At 38.6% G+C, this 19230-nt stretch overlaps 1 protein-coding gene across 2 annotated transcripts; it reads right to left on the bottom strand.

The window, feature by feature from the left end:
• Positions 1–1316: 1316 nt before the first annotated feature.
• On the bottom strand, positions 1317–18009 carry LOC103698692 (cysteine-rich receptor-like protein kinase 6). 2 transcript variants are annotated; one of them, XM_088724255.2, is made up of 7 exons: positions 16573–18009; positions 3538–3660; positions 3300–3430; positions 2927–3137; positions 2431–2668; positions 2210–2360; positions 1317–2104 (listed from the first exon to the last, which is right to left on the bottom strand). In XM_088724255.2, the coding sequence occupies exons 1-7, from the start codon at positions 17402–17404 to the stop codon at positions 1760–1762; spliced, it is 2031 nt and encodes a 676-aa protein (XP_088580381.1). In that variant the 5' UTR covers positions 17405–18009; the 3' UTR covers positions 1317–1759. The 2 variants fall into 2 exon arrangements, with proteins under 2 accessions (XP_088580381.1, XP_088580376.1); XM_088724250.2 differs by having other exon boundaries at positions 3300–3433; positions 16573–17996.
• Positions 18010–19230: the final 1221 nt, after the last annotated feature.

The raw sequence follows: 19230 nt of genomic DNA, 5'->3' as shown, positions 1-19230 counted from the left end.
ACAGACCCTTATTATTGTTTACATTTCTTTACTAGGGTAAACACTAGGCAAAAGCTCAACAGAGCTTAGGAAAGTACTTGGTAAAATAATTCCTCACTTCTATATTGGAGCTTCTCCCAATTTGACATGATTGTTATAGATTATTTTACATGATTGCTGATAAATTGGCTGGACTAAACCATTGTGCCTCTCCCAATTCAAGTCATAGATGGTGTATATTTGTGGTATGGCTCGTAAGATTTGCTTAACCATCAGAAACCATTGCAAGAAGCTCATCCTTGGGAACCAGGTCAATCCGATAGCAATCATGTGTCAAAATAAACAATGGTTTAGTCCAGCCAATGTTTTCTTCCGGCGGGGAGCAGACGATCCAAATGATCTCTCAACATACCCAATACGTGCTGCAGTGTCGTTCATAGATCGATCAAAGTTAACCTTCAGCACATCAATGGTAGGGAAGTAACATTAATACCACCCATAGTAACTTAGTAAGTGAGTGTCTGTGTCTGTGTCTGTGTGTGTGTGTGTGTGTGTGTGTGTGTGTGTCTGTGTGTGTGTGTGTGCTCTTCTCCTTTGAAACCGCCTCTCAATACTTGCTTGCCAAATAAGCTATCCAACATTAACAATCATGGACTTTGTTTCTTTCTTTACCTGTGGCAGAGATAGAAGATTAAACAAGACCATCGAAGGAGGCGGCAAAAATCAAACACGATATATTTTCTAACCTTTCTAACATTGCCTGGCAAAACTACAAAGTACCAAAAACCTGGTTACAGTCGGACTCGCAGTCCGCACATAGGTCACATGATTGCATACCGGCATTCAGAATCCCTCTTCTGTTAAGAATAGATTTACAAGGAATTCTAAACCATGCCAATTTCCACCATTTTTTTTTTTTTTTACCCTCGCTGTTGTATGTAGCTTCCATATCCAGGTAAAGGATGAAGCATTGTGCTGATAAGGCAAAGGCAACAGTAGCTTATCTATCTCCTCTACAAGAGCTTTAGCATGCCTGTTCTTCCCCCAATACAGCTGACCAGACCAGACAGCTTTTTATGAAGGAATCTTACATATATTGTCCATCATTTCAGCAGGAAAGATAGAAGACAATTTGGATTTGTTCCAAGATATTTCAGCAGTGATAAGATTAACCACCTTTCGATTTTCTATATCCACTTCCATATTGATGAAGGTAAGCTAAGCATTTAAATTTGAAATCCAAGGGTCATGAGTTACATTTACCCGAGTACCGGAGGAGACTAACATCCAAATAACTTGATGTTGAATAGAAGCAACATTCAAGCAGATCTTCCTCCATATAAGCATTCCGAGATCCAGAAAAGTGGTACTTGGCACATACCATCTAAACCCATAAAGAGTTAGGCCGAAGTACTAGAGGTCGGACATACTTTTAGCCGCTCTAACCTAGGTAGAGTGAGAAGCCTTTATCATTTGTGCATCTGCTCCATTGGTTGATTATTTACTCTACCTGTTTTGAAGATGTTGCTACAGGGTAGGTTTATACGCCCTCTTTTTCTGTATAATTGCCTTGAAGTATAAGGTTTCGAATAAATTAGTAAACATTATCTCAATGGAAATCTGATATTAGGTTATCTTATTAAAAAATGGAAAGACATAAGACATATGTTGATGCGCTAATGTTTCAAAGGACCCGAGGGATACTACATGTATTACATCCACAATATTCAGACTTCAGGTTGTTCAAAATACTCATCCACAACCTTCTTCTTACCTATATCTATCTTGGTTCAAGCTCCGTTATTGATACCTCATTTGGCGATATCGGTGACGACCTGTTCGCAGAGCGGTCATGTGTATCTCCATGAAAATCATTTGAATAAACATCTGAGTTCGTGCCACTCTTTCCAATGTAAAATGCAGGTTGGGAGGGATCTTGAAGAGACACAGAGTCGCTGCTGAGCATCGTAACGACTGTAGACATGGTAGGCCTGTCAGATGGATCTTCCTGAACACACAATAGTCCAATCTGAATGCATCTCAACACCTCGTTTCTTGGGCAATGGTTACCCAGAGATGGGTCCAAGATCTCCAAAATTGCTCCTTTTGTCCACTGCTCCCATGTCTGCATAAGGCGAATTTACTAAGTAAATAATCTATTATAGAGATACAGTGTGCATGTGGGAGTGGGTGGATGCTGTTGCAGGTGCTGGTGTAGTTTGAAACTCACATAGTTCAGAAGGCCTTTGGAAGATTCAGAATCAGAGGAACCAATGTTCTTCCTGCCTGTCACGATCTCTAAAACTAGAACTCCAAAGCTGTATACGTCTGACTTGATTGAAATTTGTCCACGCATGGCATACTCTGGTGCCATATATCCACTGCAACAAATTGGATAGCCTATTGGGATCAACCATAACAATGGGTAAATCTATCAAGATTTTCACTTACAATGTTCCAACAATTCGGTTTGTGATGCCTTGACTTTGGTCTCCACCAAAAAGCCTAGCCATGCCAAAATCTGAAATCTTTGGGTTCATGTCTCGATCTAATAAAATGTTGCTGGCTTTTAAATCCCGATGTACAATTTTTAGCTGAGACTCTTCATGTAGGTATAGCAAGCCTCGAGCAATTCCACCAATGATCTTGTATCTGGTTGCCCAGTTCAGCTGTTCTCTTTTTACAGGATCTGTTCCATACAAAAATAGTTAATTAAGGTAACACGTATTAGAATAAGTTGAGAGGATGGAATTTAGAGATGACTAGACCTTTTTTCCCCCTGTGCTGACAAAAAGGATGAAGTTAAAAATGAAAGTTCTAGATTCAATAGAATATAAGCAGCCACTAAACCTAAACAAATACAAAAGGTCTAGAAGAGTAATAATAGGCTGCAAAAACTATGATAACACAAATTCTAAAAGGGTGAGATTTCTGTGGAAGGCAGTACCAAAAAGAATGGTGTCCAGGCTTCTGTTAGGCACATATTCATAGACAATCAACTTCTCTTCTTCCTCCAAGCAAACGCCCAAAAGCCTTACAAGATTCCTGTGCTGGAGCCTAGCAACTAAAACTAACTCATTTTTCAGCTCTCCTAGTCCTTGTGTTGAACTTGTTGATAACCTCTTGACTGCTATTTCTCGTCCATCGGGTAATAATCCCTATACAGAATTATAAGGCTTGAAGTATAGAACCAAAAGACTACAAACATATTTATACAGAACCGATTAAAATGAAGAAAAATAAGAGATGATAAATCTTTATTTTGATGTATGACTGTTATTTTTAGGTGAAAAAATGTGCGATTGTTGCAATCATGTTACCTTATAAACTGCACCGAAGCCACCTTCTCCAAGTTTATTCTCTTCAGAAAAGTTTGCTGTTGCAACTCTTAGCTTGGATATATCAATTAATAGTGACTCAATACTTTCGATCTCTTCTGCGTTACTCCCATCTACTGAAAGAGAACATTTTGAAAAACCGTTATCAGAAATTTTTATAAATATATAAGGATAAATTTCACTCAAGCAACAGCAAGCATTTGATTTATGGATTACTTACAGGGTAATTTTATTGCTGACTTCCTCCTCCAGAAGCAAATGCATATAGCGGAGATTAGCACCAGAGCACTCACTACAGGTATGGCAATTGCAAGAACCATACCTGTCACATTCTTCTTGCTTCCTGCATGGATAAATGAGCAATTTAATATATATATATATATATATATATATATATATTGCACAATCTATGATGTCAAACATGAAGCCATTAGTTGAGTCACATTACATCAGGGAACTTATATTGTGAGTAGTGGATCTTTATGTCATAATATGAAAACTCAGAGAGGTGGGATAACATGTGGAAATTGAGAGAAACGGAATAACTTGTTTCAATGTTCACTGTAAACCACATCTTTGTCATTTAAGTTGGGCAGGAATCGAAGTGTTTTGAGTGAATGGATTGGGTTTGAGACAGGGCCATGAATTCTTGAAAGATTGTCATATAAGAAGAATCTGATTGCAATTATTTTATCCTCTGATCCCTGCTGTCAGAACATGTTCTATGGAAGTTTGCTAATGTGAGGCAACTACGATTGTTGGTGAGCATTGTGAACTATCTTTGATCTGATAAACTGGCGGAAGTTTCTCTCAGAAAAGAGATTTGTAGAAAATTCTCAGAATAAACTGGTGGGAGTTGGCCTAAATTTTAATAATGGTTCTTTTGTGGAGAATGACATTTGCATACACTACCAGAAAATACGCGTACAGTGACGGAAAATTAGTGACGGACCGTTATCAGTCACTATTTGTGACTGATTAGTGACCAACAGAAATTTGGTCATCGTGGTGTAAACTTAGTGACCGATTAGTGACACTATTTCTCAGCCCTTAGTATTAATCCCCAGCTGCACAGCCTAATAAAAAATGGTATTCTTTGTTGTGTTACAAATGTTTGCGGCATGTATGGTAATTGAGGCCGATCATATTGTGGGAAAGCTTTTATTAGTATTTACTCTATAAACCTTATGATTCTTGTCTGATAGTTTTGTTGACTGGAGTGTCTCGGATAAGTGGATTGAGTTTGGATACTTTGTGGTGAATGTTTTACACCATAGAGGTTGTATAGTCCTCGATGATTGCCACGTCATCTGATTGTGGAGACATACAACTGTCAAATACGGCATCGTGTTGCATTCCAAATGTTGTACATCACTATTGAATGCTAGATAGCTGTCTGTCTCCATGATCGAATGACATGGCAGTTAAGGATGATAGTGTTATTTTGATGATTAACAAGCAATAATCGAGAGTATGTTATAAGTTAATTCGATACTTCATTTATAAGTCTGTTACTCTCAGTATATTTGTATAACAAGTTAAAGATGCATTTCATTGTTTACTTGGATGAATCTAATCTTGAGTTGCAGCAAAGTGTGGATTGAGTCGACCCCAAGGTTGATTGGGTCGACCCCGGCACATCAAGAAAGCATCTGGCACACTTCTGCAAAAATGGCACAGATGAACAGTAAGTTGGGTCGACCCAAGGAAAGCATGAGTCGACCCAAACTTCAAGCTTCTCAACAACTCAGAAAATGGTTCTCTGGAAATACTGAGAGGGTCGACCCAAGATGAAGTTGAGTCGACCCAAGCTTGAGTCGACCCAAACCCTGAGAGGGTCGACCCAAAGGCAAGACAGAACAGATGACAGAAAAGGTTCTCTGGAAACCCTGAGAGGGTCGACCCAAGAAGAAGTTGAGTCGACCCAACTGAACCTTGAGTCGACCCAAAGAAATGTTGGGTCGACCCAAGTGAAGGAAGGCTGAATTGCAAGTTTCTGTGGTTCTGAGAGGGTCGACCCAAGGAAAGGTTGAGTCGAGCCAAGTGAAAGTTGGGTCGACCCAAGGACAGGTTGAGCCGACCCAAACACGGGCAGAAGCATAACGGCTAGTTCTGCAGAAGTACTTTTTGTCCTTCCAACAGTGAGTAACGGCTAGTTTTTGAATTCTAACCATTGGGGCTTGTCCAATGGATGAAGGAAACTATTTAAAGTGGCACTATTCATCAGAGAGAACATCCTTTTGCAAGAATATCAAAGAGTACACAAGAAAGACAAAATGCCCTAATCTTCTTCATCCAAGTGCTTCATTCAAGAGTCAAAAAAAAATGGTTGAGCAGATTCCAAAAGTCATTAAGAGCTCCATCCACCCTTGAAGAGTGAAGCATCCTTGACAAAGAAGAGAGAAGTCACATCAAGCGATAACTATTCTCTAAATTCTTCTTTGTAGATTATATTGTTATATTTGCTCATCTAGGAGCTTAAATCTTCTTACTTTGGTTATTAAACTCCTTGTAAAGGTTAGTTGGTAAGCCCGCAAAACCAACGGAATAGGTTGATTGGTGAACCCGTAAAACCAATTGTAAAGGTTCGTTGGTGAGCCCGGAAAACCAACATAGGTTCGTTGGTGAGCCCGTAAAACCAACATAGGTTTTTGGTGATCCCGGAAAACCAAAGTGTAAAGGTTTTTGGATTATGAACCCGAAAGACAATCCAACTGTAATCCGCGGGATTATAGTGAATTCCCAAGGGGTCGCTTGGGGAGTGGACGTAGGTGCTAAGGAGAGCACCGAACCACTATACTTCTTGTTGTTTGTATTGTGATTTGTTTAATTCCACTAACTCATCATTTAACATAAGTAAGATAGTTAAAATTAAGAGAAACCAATTCACCCCCCCTCTTGGCTTGTCACCTTAGGCAACAAGTGGTATCAGAGCAAGGTGCTCCAATAGTACTTATTGATATCACAATCAAGAGTTAAAGATCATGACAACCCAAGTGGGATGTTCTATGAGTGAGGGACAATCCACAAATAGACCTCCTCTATTTAATGGCACAAACTACACATACTGAAAAGCTAGGATGAGGATATTCATTCAAGCTTTAGACTATGAATTATGGTACATTATTACTAGAGGACCTCACACACCCACACTTAATATAGAGGGCACTATCATACCCAAACCAGAAATGGATTGGAATGAAAGTGATAGAAGATTAGCACAGTTAAATGCAAAAGCAATTAATGTACTTTACTGTTCATTAGATGTAAGTGAATTTAATAGAATATCTACTTGCGTCTCTGCAAAAGAAATTTGGGACAAACTTGAGGTCACTCATGAAGGGACTAATCAAGTTAAGAAGTCAAAAATAAACATATTAGTACACAAGTATGAATTGTTTAAAATGGAATCCACTGAGTCCATAACTGATATGTTTACTCGTTTTACTGAAATTATAAATGGGCTTAAGAGTTTAGGAAAGTCTTATACTAACTTTGAATTGGTGCGAAAAATTCTCAGGTCTCTACCAAGAGTTTGGGAGGCCAAGGTAACTGCAATTCAGGAAGCTAAGGACCTCAACACACTGCAATTAGAGGAACTTCTAGGATCACTCATGACCCATGAGTTGACCATAAGGCAAAATTCAGAAGATGAGGTCAAGAGAAGAAAGCCCATTGCCCTAAAGTCTACCACCCCTAAACAACAAACTGAGTCGGAAGATTCAGATGATGATGATGAATTGGATGAAGAAGGAATGACTATACTTGGAAGAAAATTTAGAAAGTTTATGAGAGGTAAGAATAGATTTCATAAAAAGAAATCCTTCTTCAAAGGTAGCTCAAGCAAAGAAAAGGGTAAGGACAAAGAAAAAGAAAAAGAAACTCCTATTTGTTATGAGTGTAACAAACCTGGGCATTATAAGATAGATTGCCCAGAATTGAAATGGATGGCAAGAAAACTGAAAAAGAAGAACTTCATGGCTGAATGGAGTGAAAGTGAGGAGTCAAGTTCAGAAGAGGAAGATCATCAAGAGACGGCCCAAATGTGTCATATGGCCAATGACGATGAGGTAGATTCTGAACTTGAATGTGATTTTACTGTTGATGAATTACATGATGCATTTTTAGAACTAATGGAAGAACATAAAAAACTAATCAATAAAAATAAAGTTCTAAAAGAAGAAAATCAATCTCTTATCAAAGACAAGTTAAAACTATCTCATAACTATGAAACATTAAGTAGGAAACTCACAAATGAAACCAAGAATCTAATTGCTGAAAATGTCAAGTTAAAAGAAGATGCTGAAAAATATAAATCCTTAGTAGATAAGTTTACACTTAGTTCAACCAAATTAAATATGATTCTTGATAGTCAAAAAGCTGTATATGATAAGGCTGGATTGGGTTATAAAACAAATAGGAATCAAAAATACTTAAAGAACATTTTTGTTAAAGCTAAAAATGAAAATATTACTTGTCATTGCTGCAATAAATCAGGACATAAAGCATATGAATGTAACTATAGAAAGTCCAGTCAAAACAAATTGAGTAATAATCATAAGATCAAATTCAAGAAAGTTTGGATTCCAAAAGGAACATCAAGTACTAACCCTAAAGGATCCAACATAGTTTGGGTACCTAAAGCTCTTTTTTGATCTTTATTGCAGGGGTGTCTTGCAGCTAATAAAGAAGAAAAACGATGGTATCTAGATAGCGGCTGTTCAAGACACATGACCGGTGACGTAGACCAATTTGTCACCTTGGAATCTAAGAAGGGTGGAGTAGTAACCTATGGAGACAATGGTAAAGGGTATATCATTGGAAAGGATAAAATTTTCATTACTCCATCTATTTTTATAGAAAATGTCTTATTAGTTAAGGGTTTGAAACATAACCTACTTAGCATAAGTCAATTTTGTGATAAAGGATTTAAAGTCACATTTGAAGCATCAGTATGCATAATCACAAATCCTAAAGCTAATAGCATTGTACTTGTAGGACAAAGGCAAAGAAATATTTACATGGTAGATCTACATGATTTAGGCAAGAAAAATGGATTATGCTTAATTACTAATGAAGAAAAAAAAATGAAACAAGTTGGCATCGTAGACTAGGACATGCTAGTATAGAATTAATATCAAAACTAGTCAATAAGGAATTAATAAAAGATGTGCCAAAGTTGATTTTTGAAAAGGATAAAATCTGTGGACCATGCTCATTGGGAAAACAAACTAAATCATCCTTCAAATTAAAAAATATAGTATCAACAACTAGGCCTTTTGAACTCATACACATGGATCTATTTGGACCCACTAAAACTGCGAGTCTAGGAGGGAAGAAGTATGGACTAGTTATTGTAGATGATCTTTCAAGATATACATGGGTTTCATTTTTGGCACATAAGAATGAAGCATTTTCAGAATTCTTGAAACTTTATAATAATATCATAAATGAAAAGAAGCTCACCTTAGTAGCAATTCGAAGTGATCATGGTACTGAATTTGAAAATCAACACTTTGAAGAATTTTGTAATAAAAATGGTATTTCACATCAATTTTCAGCACCTAGAACGCCTCAACAAAATGGGGTTGTTGAAAGAAAAAACAGGACATTGGCAGAAATGGCACGCACGATGTTGTGTGAGTCAAATCTTCCAAAGTACTTTTGGGCTGAAGTTATAAGCACTGCTTGTCATATTCTAAATCGAGTTTTAATACGACCAATAACCAAGAAAACTCCTTATGAACTTTGGAAGAATAAGAAACCAACTGCTAAATATCTTAGAGTATTTGGATGTAGATGTTTCATCTTAAACAATGGCAAGGAGGATCTAAGTAAATTTGATGCCAAGTCAGATGAAGGTATCTTCTTAGGATACTCCACATCTAGCAGGGCATACAGAGTATTCAATAAAAGAACCCTTGTAGTCGAAGAGTCAGTTAATATCATATTTGATGAGTCTGATAGTGAGTCTGCTAGGAAAGAAAATATTCTTGATGATGATACAGGAATTATTAACTTTGAAAAGTTGAATATTGATGACGTGCCAATTCAAGATAAAGGAGATGATTGCGTGCCACCACAATCTCAAAACTTGCCAAAGGAATGGAGGTATGCATCTGGACACCCTAAAGACTTAATCATTGGTGATCCATCTCAAGGGGTAAGAACTCGATCCTCTCTCAGAAATTTAAATGATTATCTTGCTTTTGTTTTACAATTAGAACCTAAGACTTATGAAGAAGCTGAAAAAGATACTAATTGGATAAATGCCATGCAAGAAGAATTAAATCAATTCAAAAGAAGTAATGTATGGACATTAACTGAAAGACCAAAGCATAACTCTGTAATTGGAACAAAATGGATCTTTAGAAATAAATTAGATGAAAATGGGTTAGTTATAAGAAATAAAGCTAGACTTGTAGCTAAGGGATACAATCAAGAAGAAGGGATAGATTTTGATGAAACATTTGCTCCTGTAGCTAGATTAGAGGCTATTAGATTACTTCTAGCATTTGCATGTTTCATGGATTTCAAATTGTATCAAATGGATGTAAAAAGTGCATTCTTAAATGGTTTTATAGAGGAAGAAGTATATGTAGAGCAACCTCCTGGTTTTGAGAATCATGAATTGCCAAATCATGTGTTTAGATTACATAAGGCATTATATGGATTGAAGCAAGCACCTAGGGCTTGGTATGATCGATTAAGCAAATTTCTGCTTAATAATGACTTTAGTAGAGGAAATGTAGATAAAACACCGTTTCTCAAAAGAAAGGACAAAAATCTATTAGTGGTACAAATATATGTAGATGACATAATCTTTGGTGCCACAAATGATACTCTTTGCAAAGAATTTGCTGATCTAATGCATGGAGAATTCGAAATGAGTTTGATGGGAGAACTAAGTTTCTTTCTAGGATTACAAATCAAACAAACTAAAAAAGGTATTTTCATTCATCAAACTAAGTATACAAAGGAAATACTAAAGAAGTTTGGGAATGAAAATCATAAGGGAGTAGACACTCCAATGAATCCTACTAGTAAGCTAGACAAAGATGAAAAAGGAAAGAGTATTGATATTAAGCTTTATAGAGGACTAATTGGATCCTTGCTCTACCTTACTGCTAGTAGACCAGACATCGTATTTAGTGTAGGAATATGTGCTAGATACCAATCAGATCCTAAGGAGTCACATTTAAGTGTTGTTAAAAGAATCCTTAGATATTTAAGAGGAACTACGAATATAGGATTATGGTACTCAAGAGACTCCTGTCTAGATTTGCTTGCATACTCAGATGCTGATTTTGCTGGATGCAAATTAGATAGGAAGAGCACTAGTGGAACATGTCAATTCTTAGGAAACAACTTAGTATCATGGTTTAGCAAAAAGCAGAATTTAGTGGCACTGTCAACAGCTGAAGCTGAATATATAGCTGCTGGCAGTTGTTGTGCTCAAGTACTATGGCTTAAGCAACAACTAGAGGACTATGGAGTTAAGCTAGATAATATTCCTATTAAGTGTGATAATACTAATGCCATCAACCTTACTAAAAATCCGGTTCAGCATTCTAAAGCCAAACACATAGAAATAAGATATCATTTTATTAGGGATCATGTGCAAAATGGAAACATATGTATTGAGCATATATGCACTGAAAAATAATTAGCCGACAAATTCACAAAACCCTTAAGTGAAGATAGATTCTGCACGCTAAGGAGGGAATTAGGCATATATGATCCTTTCTATTGAAGAGATATAAAAGGGAGCAAGCAGTCTCATGATACATTCCTCCCATTTCTAAAAACTCATGAAACATGAGTCAAAATTGTCATATATAGATTCCTTACTCATGTATCATTGTCCTAGAAAGAATTTGTAAGGATTGGAAGCAAGAAAAATTTTTAGAAGCAAAAAGGAAGAGAAAGAAAAAAATTCTGAACTTGGGTCGACCCAACCCAGAATAAGGTCGACCCAACGTTGAGTCGACCCAACGTCGGGACCCCACTGTTAAAAGGAAGACCCGTGAGCTTTTTTAGGGCACTGTTTGCCCTTGTCCTCTTCTGAAAACTCTATTCTCCACTCTCCAAACTCCTCCAATCAACTCCAAATGCTAGATTACTTCAAGATCTTGGAGAAATGTGACCCAAAAGAGCCGTAGCCAAGAGATCCGGAAGAGTCTCACGGATCCAACGTGAGGAAAGAGAAGCTACGGAGCTATCTACAGTGTCTCCACAACGTGAGGCACGTGCAGAGCCACCTCCTCCTCCCTCCCCCTCAGTACAACTTGCAAAGTTTGCGGGGAGACCGGTTACAACGGGGAGAAGGATCCATTCCGAGTTCTTTGATCAAGAAGGGTTCCGTTTGGGGGAATGGATCCGAAGGCAAGGTTGGGAGTATCTTTGCTCCCTAGATGTGGTGATCTACCCCGGACTAGTTCGGGAGTTCTATGCCTTCCTCAAAACTGGGATGGGAGGGCTCATTTCGGAAGTTCGAGGAGTTAGGGTTCGAGTTTCCGAGGAGAGTTTGAGTGAGTTGCTTCATCTCCCCTGCGAAGGAGCAACTCCAGAAAAGCCAGAAAACAAGATGAGAGCCCTGCAGTTGATACTTGAGAATGAAGACTTCGACTTTTCGGAGAAGGTAATAGCGAACTCTCTTTCTGCAGAAATGAGGTTGTTGCTCAGCATCATAAATAAGATTCTATTTTCGAAGAGCGGGAGATTCGATCTCATTACAGAGCGAGATCTAGTAGTGATGGAGCATATTATTCAGAGTATTCCCCTGAATCTCCCGGCCATGATACTGAGGCAGATGAGGAAGGTGATCTACAACTTCAGAGTATCCCTGCCTTATGGTATGATACTCACCTTGATCTTCCGACAACACGACATATCTGTCGAGGGGGAGATCTCCAGGCATCTGCTTCATACTGATACATACACTGCACGATCACTTATTCGCATAGGCTATGAGAAAGTGAACGGGCAGTGGGTTCATACTGAAGCAGGGATTCAGGGTGATGCACCTGAGGGTGATGCACTAGATATTGGAGACCCTATCCCTGAGGATGAGGAGCATATGGATCATCCTACTGCACCTTCAGAGGCTGGACCATCGTCATCTGTTCCTGCGGGAGATACAGATGAGTTCTGGAGTAGGATGACAGAGCTTATGTCAGCTCAGGCGAGGACTATCACTGATGGGCTGACGAGTAGATTAGACATCATGTCTGCTGATATCAGTGATCTGAGGGAGCAGATGGGAGCTCTACGGAGAGAGAGAGAGACTCATGGACCATCTGTGCCACAGGCTGCTGAGTCAGAGATTTCGGCACAGAGTTATCCAGCTCATCGTGCTCCACGCCAGACTCAGTCTCATCAGGCTCGACCTCCCCTCGCCACGTACACTAGGAGGATGAGGACTAGATCCCAGCCATTAGATACTTCCTAGGCTGATATTAGTATTTCTGTTTAGAGCCTAGGATAGGTATCTAGTTCTCATATGTATTTTGTGTTGATCATGTATTTTAAACTTTGATTGATGAACATTGTATTTGTTTTTATTTTTGGCATTATTGTACTAAAATGTTCCTATTTTGATCAATGAAGTTTGAATGTTTGTTATTTATTGTGTCTATTCCCATGCACCTATTTGATGATAACAAAAAGGGGGAGAAGTAAAGAAAGAGAAGTAAGTTGTGTAAGAAAAGAGAAATAACTTGTAAAACAAATTGAAAATTATAATGGAAAAGCATATACATTTAAGGAGGAGCAATTTGTAACAATAAAAATGATCAAATCAAAAATTTCTATCAAATTTCAGAATTTGGCACATAGAATTTCAGAATTTGGCACGCACCTTTCACACCTCGATACATAACCTGAAACTCATGCTTTATCTCAAATTTTTGGAGTTTCAACTTTAATGAAATATAAATGAAAGGGGGAGCAATTTAAAAAGTCAAATTGGAAACATTTGAATGATATAGGGGGAGACTTCACTCTCATATTTGAAAAGCTGAAATTCAGCAACTTGAGCCCTTTTAAAACTGATTTTAAGATAAGTATCAATAGGCTCATACTCTATATTTTGTAATCATCAAAAAGGGGGAGATTGAGGATGATAGTATTATTTTGATGATTAACAAGCAATAATCGAGAGTATGTTATAAGTTAATTCGATACTTCATTTATAAGTCTGTTACTCTCAGTATATTTGTATAACAAGTTAAAGATGCATTTCATTGTTTACTTGGATGAATCTAACTTTGAGTTGCAGCAAAGTGTGGAATGAGTCGACCCCAAGGTTGATTGGGTCGACCCCGGCACATCAAGAAAGCATCTGGCACACTTCTGCAAAAATGACACAGATGAACAGTAAGTTGGGTCGACCCAAGGAAAGCATGAGTCGACCCAAACTTCAAGCTTCTCAACAACTCAGAAAATGGTTCTCTGAAAATACTGAGAGGGTCGACCCAAGATGAAGTTGAGTCGACCCAAGCTTGAGTCGACCCAAATCCTGAGAGGGTCGACCCAAAGGCAAGACAGAACAGATGACAGAAAAGGTTCTCTGGAAATCCTGAGAGGGTCGACCCAAGAAGAAGTTGAGTCGACCCAACTGAACCTTGAGTCGACCCAAAGAAATGTTGAGTCGACCCAAGTGAAGGAAGGCTGAATTGCAAGTTTCTGTGGTTCTGAGAGGGTCGACCCAAGGAAAGGTTGAGTCGATCCAAGTGAAAGTTGGGTCGACCCAAGGACAGGTTGAGCCGACCCAAATACGGGCAGAAGCATAACGGCTAGTTCTGCAGAAGTACTTTTTGTCCTTCCAACAGTGAGTAACGGCTAGTTTTTGAATTCTAACCATTGGGGCTTGTCCAATGGATGAAGGAAACTATTTAAAGTGGCACTATTCATCAGAGAGAACATCCTTTTGCAAGAATATCAAAGAGTACACGAGAAAGACAAAGTGCTCTAATCTTCTTCATCCAAGTGCTTCATTCAAGAGTCAAAAGAAAGTGGTTGAGCAGATTCCAAGAGTCATTAAGAGCTCCATCCACCCTTGAAGAGTGAAGCATCCTTGACAAAGAAGAGAGAAGTCACATCAAGCGATAACTATTCTCTAAACTCTTCTTTGTAGATTATATTATTATATTTGCTCATCTTGGAGCTTAAATTTTCTTACTTTGGTTATTAAACTCCTTGTAAAGGTTAGTTGGTAAGCCCGCAAAACCAACGGAATAGGTTGATTGGTGAACCCGTAAAACCAATTGTAAAGGTTCGTTGGTGAGCCCGGAAAACCAACATAGGTTCGTTGGTGAGCCCGTAAAACCAACATAGGTTTTTGGTGATCCCGGAAAACCAAAGTGTAAAGGTTTTTGGATTGTGAGCCCGAAAAACAATCCAACTGTAATCCGCGGGATTATAGTGAATTCCCAAGGGGTCGCTTGGGGAGTGGACGTAGGTGCTAAGGAGAGCACCGAACCACTATACTTCTTGTTGTTTGTATTGTGATTTGTTTAATTCCACTAACTCATCATTTAACATAAGTAAGATAGTTAAAATTAAGAGAAACCAATTCACCCCCCCCCCTCCTGGCTTGTCACCTTGGGCAACAGCAGTGATTAAGGGTTGTACAGTTCTCTTTGGTGCAAAACACGCACTGCAGAGGATCCCGACTCAAGCGAATTAGATGTGAAGCAGAACTAGGGTTTCAAAATGGATTGCCATTTAAAAGGAATCCATGTGCAAACTTTTCATGTTCCAAGGTTAGTAATCAGCATGTGATCTTATGGAAGTATTAATTTGGTGCAATTATAATAGTGTGAACTACTTTTGATCAAACAAGATATACTGGTGCTAGCTAGTAAACCCTTAAATTAAAGAAAAGGTTCTCTACTTTGGCTGGTTTGTAGAAATGACCCTTGTATCTTACGGCACCAAGCATTAGTGCCTCGCTCTGTTGTTTATATAATATTGCTTTCTTTTTCTTTTTTTTTACTAGAGGCCAATAAGGAAGAGTTGATCTTTATTGTTACTTTAAAGGGTGTTATGTATGTATACCCTTCTAATATACAAAATTATATAAATATTCTCGTAAAATTACTATTTTCATGTATATTCTTCTGTTTTTTCTTTTTTGTATATATACATATACCATTTCATGTCTTTAAAAAATAAACGGCTTAAAAATAAAATGACTGAAATATCCTTATGGGTAGATATAAAAAAAAAGTTGTAAGGGTATACACACAAATAGCAACTTTATGAGGGTATTTATGCAATTTCTTATATTTAGAAAGATGTATATTTAAATAATCTATTAAAAAAACAAAACTCGGTTGAAATTTGCCAAGTCTTTTATGATTCAATTGGATCGATAAGTCAAAAAAAGATCGAGTCACATTTTGGTAATGCTATTTACCATTTGATTTTGATATAATTATTATTATTGAATCTATGACATCTACATATTCTTCATTATTTTTAAAAGATTAAAGGATATCGAATTTAAATTAATTATAGATGTTTAGATTTGTAAAATATTTGTTAGTGATTTGTAAATATTGAGTTTTTTTTTTGAGGCAAGAATTTTGTAAAAGCAACATAATTTATTCTATAAGAGTTGATATTAACATGATTTAATATTTTTTGTTATTTTTTTAATTAATGAATTATCTTTACTAGATTTTGATCATTTTTTAATGAATTTTTTTTAAGTGTATACCCTTCTAAATATGTGTAATTGCATGAATACCCTCTCAAAGTTGCTACTTGCATCTATATCCATATAAAATTTCCTTTTTGCATGTCTACATGTAAGGGTATTTCAGTCATTTCAATTTTAAATCATTTATTTTTTAAAAGTGTTGGTTAGTATTATGTAAAAAAAAGTAAAAAAGGGGTATACATGCAAAATTAAATATTTTATAAGGACATACATATAAATAACAATTTTATGAGAATATTCATATAATTTTATATATTTTAAAGGTATATATGCCCAAAAAAAAAAAAATCTACTTTAAATCACCTAATACTTCTCAACTAAATTATGTAGAGACATGCGTTTAGCCAAAAAAAACAAAAAGAAAATGTAGCCATTAAACTCAAATCGATATGATATTAGTAAACAGATTAGAAATGATTGGATCTCAAACAGAGTTAGGAAGGACTCATCTATTCCCTATTAAGTCGCCGTCGATAAACTGATGCTATTGAAACTAGTTTACTGGTACCGGTCGGCTACTACCCTTACCTTCTTCCTCAGGTGTTTTGGTAGGTGGAGGCACTACCGGCGCCGGTGCGTTCTCCGGCGGCTCCTCAAGTCTTAGCGACGGTGCCCCGTTGAAGAACTTGGATATCTCGTACCTAAAATTGCAGCTTGCTGCGACCACCCTCCCTCCCTTCTTCCCGTCTAGCTGTGTCGGTCTTGGCTCAAGGATATTTTGGAGGCACTGCTGGCACTGGCTCGGCGACAGGTCCTGTGTGCACTGCACCAGACCATATATCTGAGGAAATGGAGCCTTGGTGGAATTCACCATCTGCCCGGTGGCGAACCTCCTCGTCGAGTTGGAGACGGCCCAATCGGTGATCGCGCTCATAAGCTCGTCCACAATCTTGTCGAACCGGCTGGCGTCGGTCACGTTTTTGACGTTCCACTTGATCATCCCCGAGGAGTCGACGGTCGAGAAGAAGCGCTGGTTGGAGTAGCGAAGGAGGCAGTCCTCGTAGTATACGATGGCGCCTTTGTTGTACGCGCAGAGCTGGGGGGCGTCTTGGATCGCGTCGCCGCTGAGGCAGGAGCGGCAGACCGAGGCATTGGTGTCGCCGCGGCACATGGCGAGGCCGTAGATTTGGTCAGGGATCTGGCCGACGGTGGCGTTGAGGAAGCCACCGGAGAGAGAAGTCTTGGAGGCGAAGGAACGGAGGAGGAGGTTGAGGTTGGTATCATAAGTGCTGTTGGCGGCGTAGTTGCCGGTGCTGCCACAGTGTGTGTAGATGGGATCGCCGGCAGTGGGAGGGGAAAGGAATATGAGGAAGAGAAGGCATAGGAAGAAAGGGAAGGAAACATGGCGAAATGATACCATGGACTACGGTTACAGCGGGAGAACACAGTGCTTCTGAGCACGACAGAGCAAAGTTGTTAAGTATGGCTGGCTGTGGAAACAGGGTGCGAGCTAGAGGAAACTGTGAGGCGACGCGTTCGAAGGAAGCTGGAAATGCCTTGGGAAGGAGAAACGACTAAGAGCAGCAGCGGTCGACTTGGTCGTCGTTTTATTTTGCGATTTACCATGCCTACGAGGATGCGACTGTGAGGCAGCGTTGGCCCAAAATGACCACTTAGATTATGGCGAATTAGGGTTCAGTCCAGTGGCATGGCTACATGGATTCGATCAATAGGTGTTAAAGACCAGATGCTATGGCCTTGCCAAATTGCATTTGTATCTCGGCATTCATGATTTTGCCTACTCAAACCAGAAACAATCCACAAGGGCCCTGGAATGCCCACCATAAGATCGGCAGGTGTTCTCATGTTTGTAAAATTTGCAACCTAAATCTCACGTTTGTCCCAGTCAAGTTCCATGCTAAATAAATAGCAAATACAAACACGCACTCTTTTTTTTGGGTACAAAACACGCCATCTCGTGGAAGAAAATGAAAGGAGTGGTCTGTTAGACCTGAGGAAAGGTTGTTGGTCAACATAGGTGGGCTTAAAAAACTATGTATGAACAATAAGATTCCATTCAACTTGCGGAAAAGAGGGACAAAAGTACTCCGTGGACTCTATAGAAAGCATCGTGTAGGCCGTTTAATGTCCTGTTCTACTGACCTGTGGCTCTACCATTTGTAGAGAAGAAAGAAGTCACAACACAAAGGAGGCACCTTATCAGCTAGTATAAGAATCTTAAAGCAGATGCCAGAGGGGACCAGACGGGAACCAACATAGAAGGTTCCGTTAAATCTCCAGAGGACAAACTCACCTCGTCCCTCCGATCTCTTGTTGATCCAACTGCTTCTTGCTTTTTTTTTCTCTAAAGAAAAGAGAAAAAAATTCCCCTTTTTTTCTTTCACTTTGTACCTGATCAATTTCTTAGGGTCCCGTGGGTGGTCGTACATTCTTGATCCCAATTTTTTTAGGATTTCTCTTGCTTTGTTAAATAATTATCTTTTCTAGTCACACCTCTAAATTGATACATTGGTAGTCTGAAATGTGAATAACTTGATGTGCTTCATTCCGTCTTTGTCGCTGTCTCTATGCGTTGCCATTGGCTGCAGCGGAATCGAACGCTCATGAGATCCTGTCCGAATTCCAAAAGCTGTAAACTTTTCTGACAACGAGAAGCGCTTGTTGCAAGCTTGGTTGATTCAGATTGTTGCCTGGGTTAAGGGGAGACTGTGAATGTTAACAGCCAGGAAGAGATTTCATCTTTGGCTAAAGTGATGCTCAGGAATATTGGAGCTGCAAAGAAAATTTTCACCACATAGAGTTCCAATGCACCATGGTTGTTATTTAACATCTAGGACTTATTTTTGTTTGTGTTACCAAACAAAAATTTTAGGATTTCATGTTTATTAAATCGTATTGATTGAAGACAAGTTTCACGAGATGGATAACACTAAAGACCATGAACTTTGGATTTTCGCTGGCTAGTTAATTGAATGATTCATTTTCTTAACGGTTAGGTAGCAAGGGGATATGCCCAACATGTATTGTGGTTAATGCTTAATGTTGCATTTTGCAAGATTCCCTCAGCACAATTAGTATTCAGTGCTACATCTGGAACTTACGTGGCTAGGAGTTTGTGTGGGTGTGCAAGAGCCCTAACTGGGCTCAAAAGATATTTGAGACATGGATAACATAGGTGCTGGTCACAAAATTTGCTGGGTTAAATAGTAAGTTTTAGGTGTTAGA

This window comes from Phoenix dactylifera, chromosome 1 (assembly GCF_051530095.1).
Source record: "Phoenix dactylifera cultivar Ajwa chromosome 1, Ajwa_hap1_PhDact_Kaust_v1.1, whole genome shotgun sequence".
Lineage (NCBI taxonomy): Eukaryota > Viridiplantae > Streptophyta > Magnoliopsida > Arecales > Arecaceae > Phoenix > Phoenix dactylifera.
Note: the sequence above shows the minus strand (reverse complement) of the source record. Positions and strands in the feature narration are given on the sequence as shown.

Excerpts from the sequence above, each read along its gene's own strand:
- LOC103698692 (XM_088724250.2), bottom strand. The coding sequence starts at position 17,404 with ATGGTATCATTTCGCCATGTTTCCTTCCCTTTCTTCCTATGCCTTCTC. Across the intron at positions 3,661-16,572 it reads CAAAACACCTGAGGAAGAAG|GAAGCAAGAAGAATGTGACA; the intron begins GTAAGGGTAGTA and ends TTATCCATGCAG. Across the intron at positions 2,669-2,926 it reads CCTGGACACCATTCTTTTTG|ATCCTGTAAAAAGAGAACAG; the intron begins GTACTGCCTTCC and ends TGTATGGAACAG.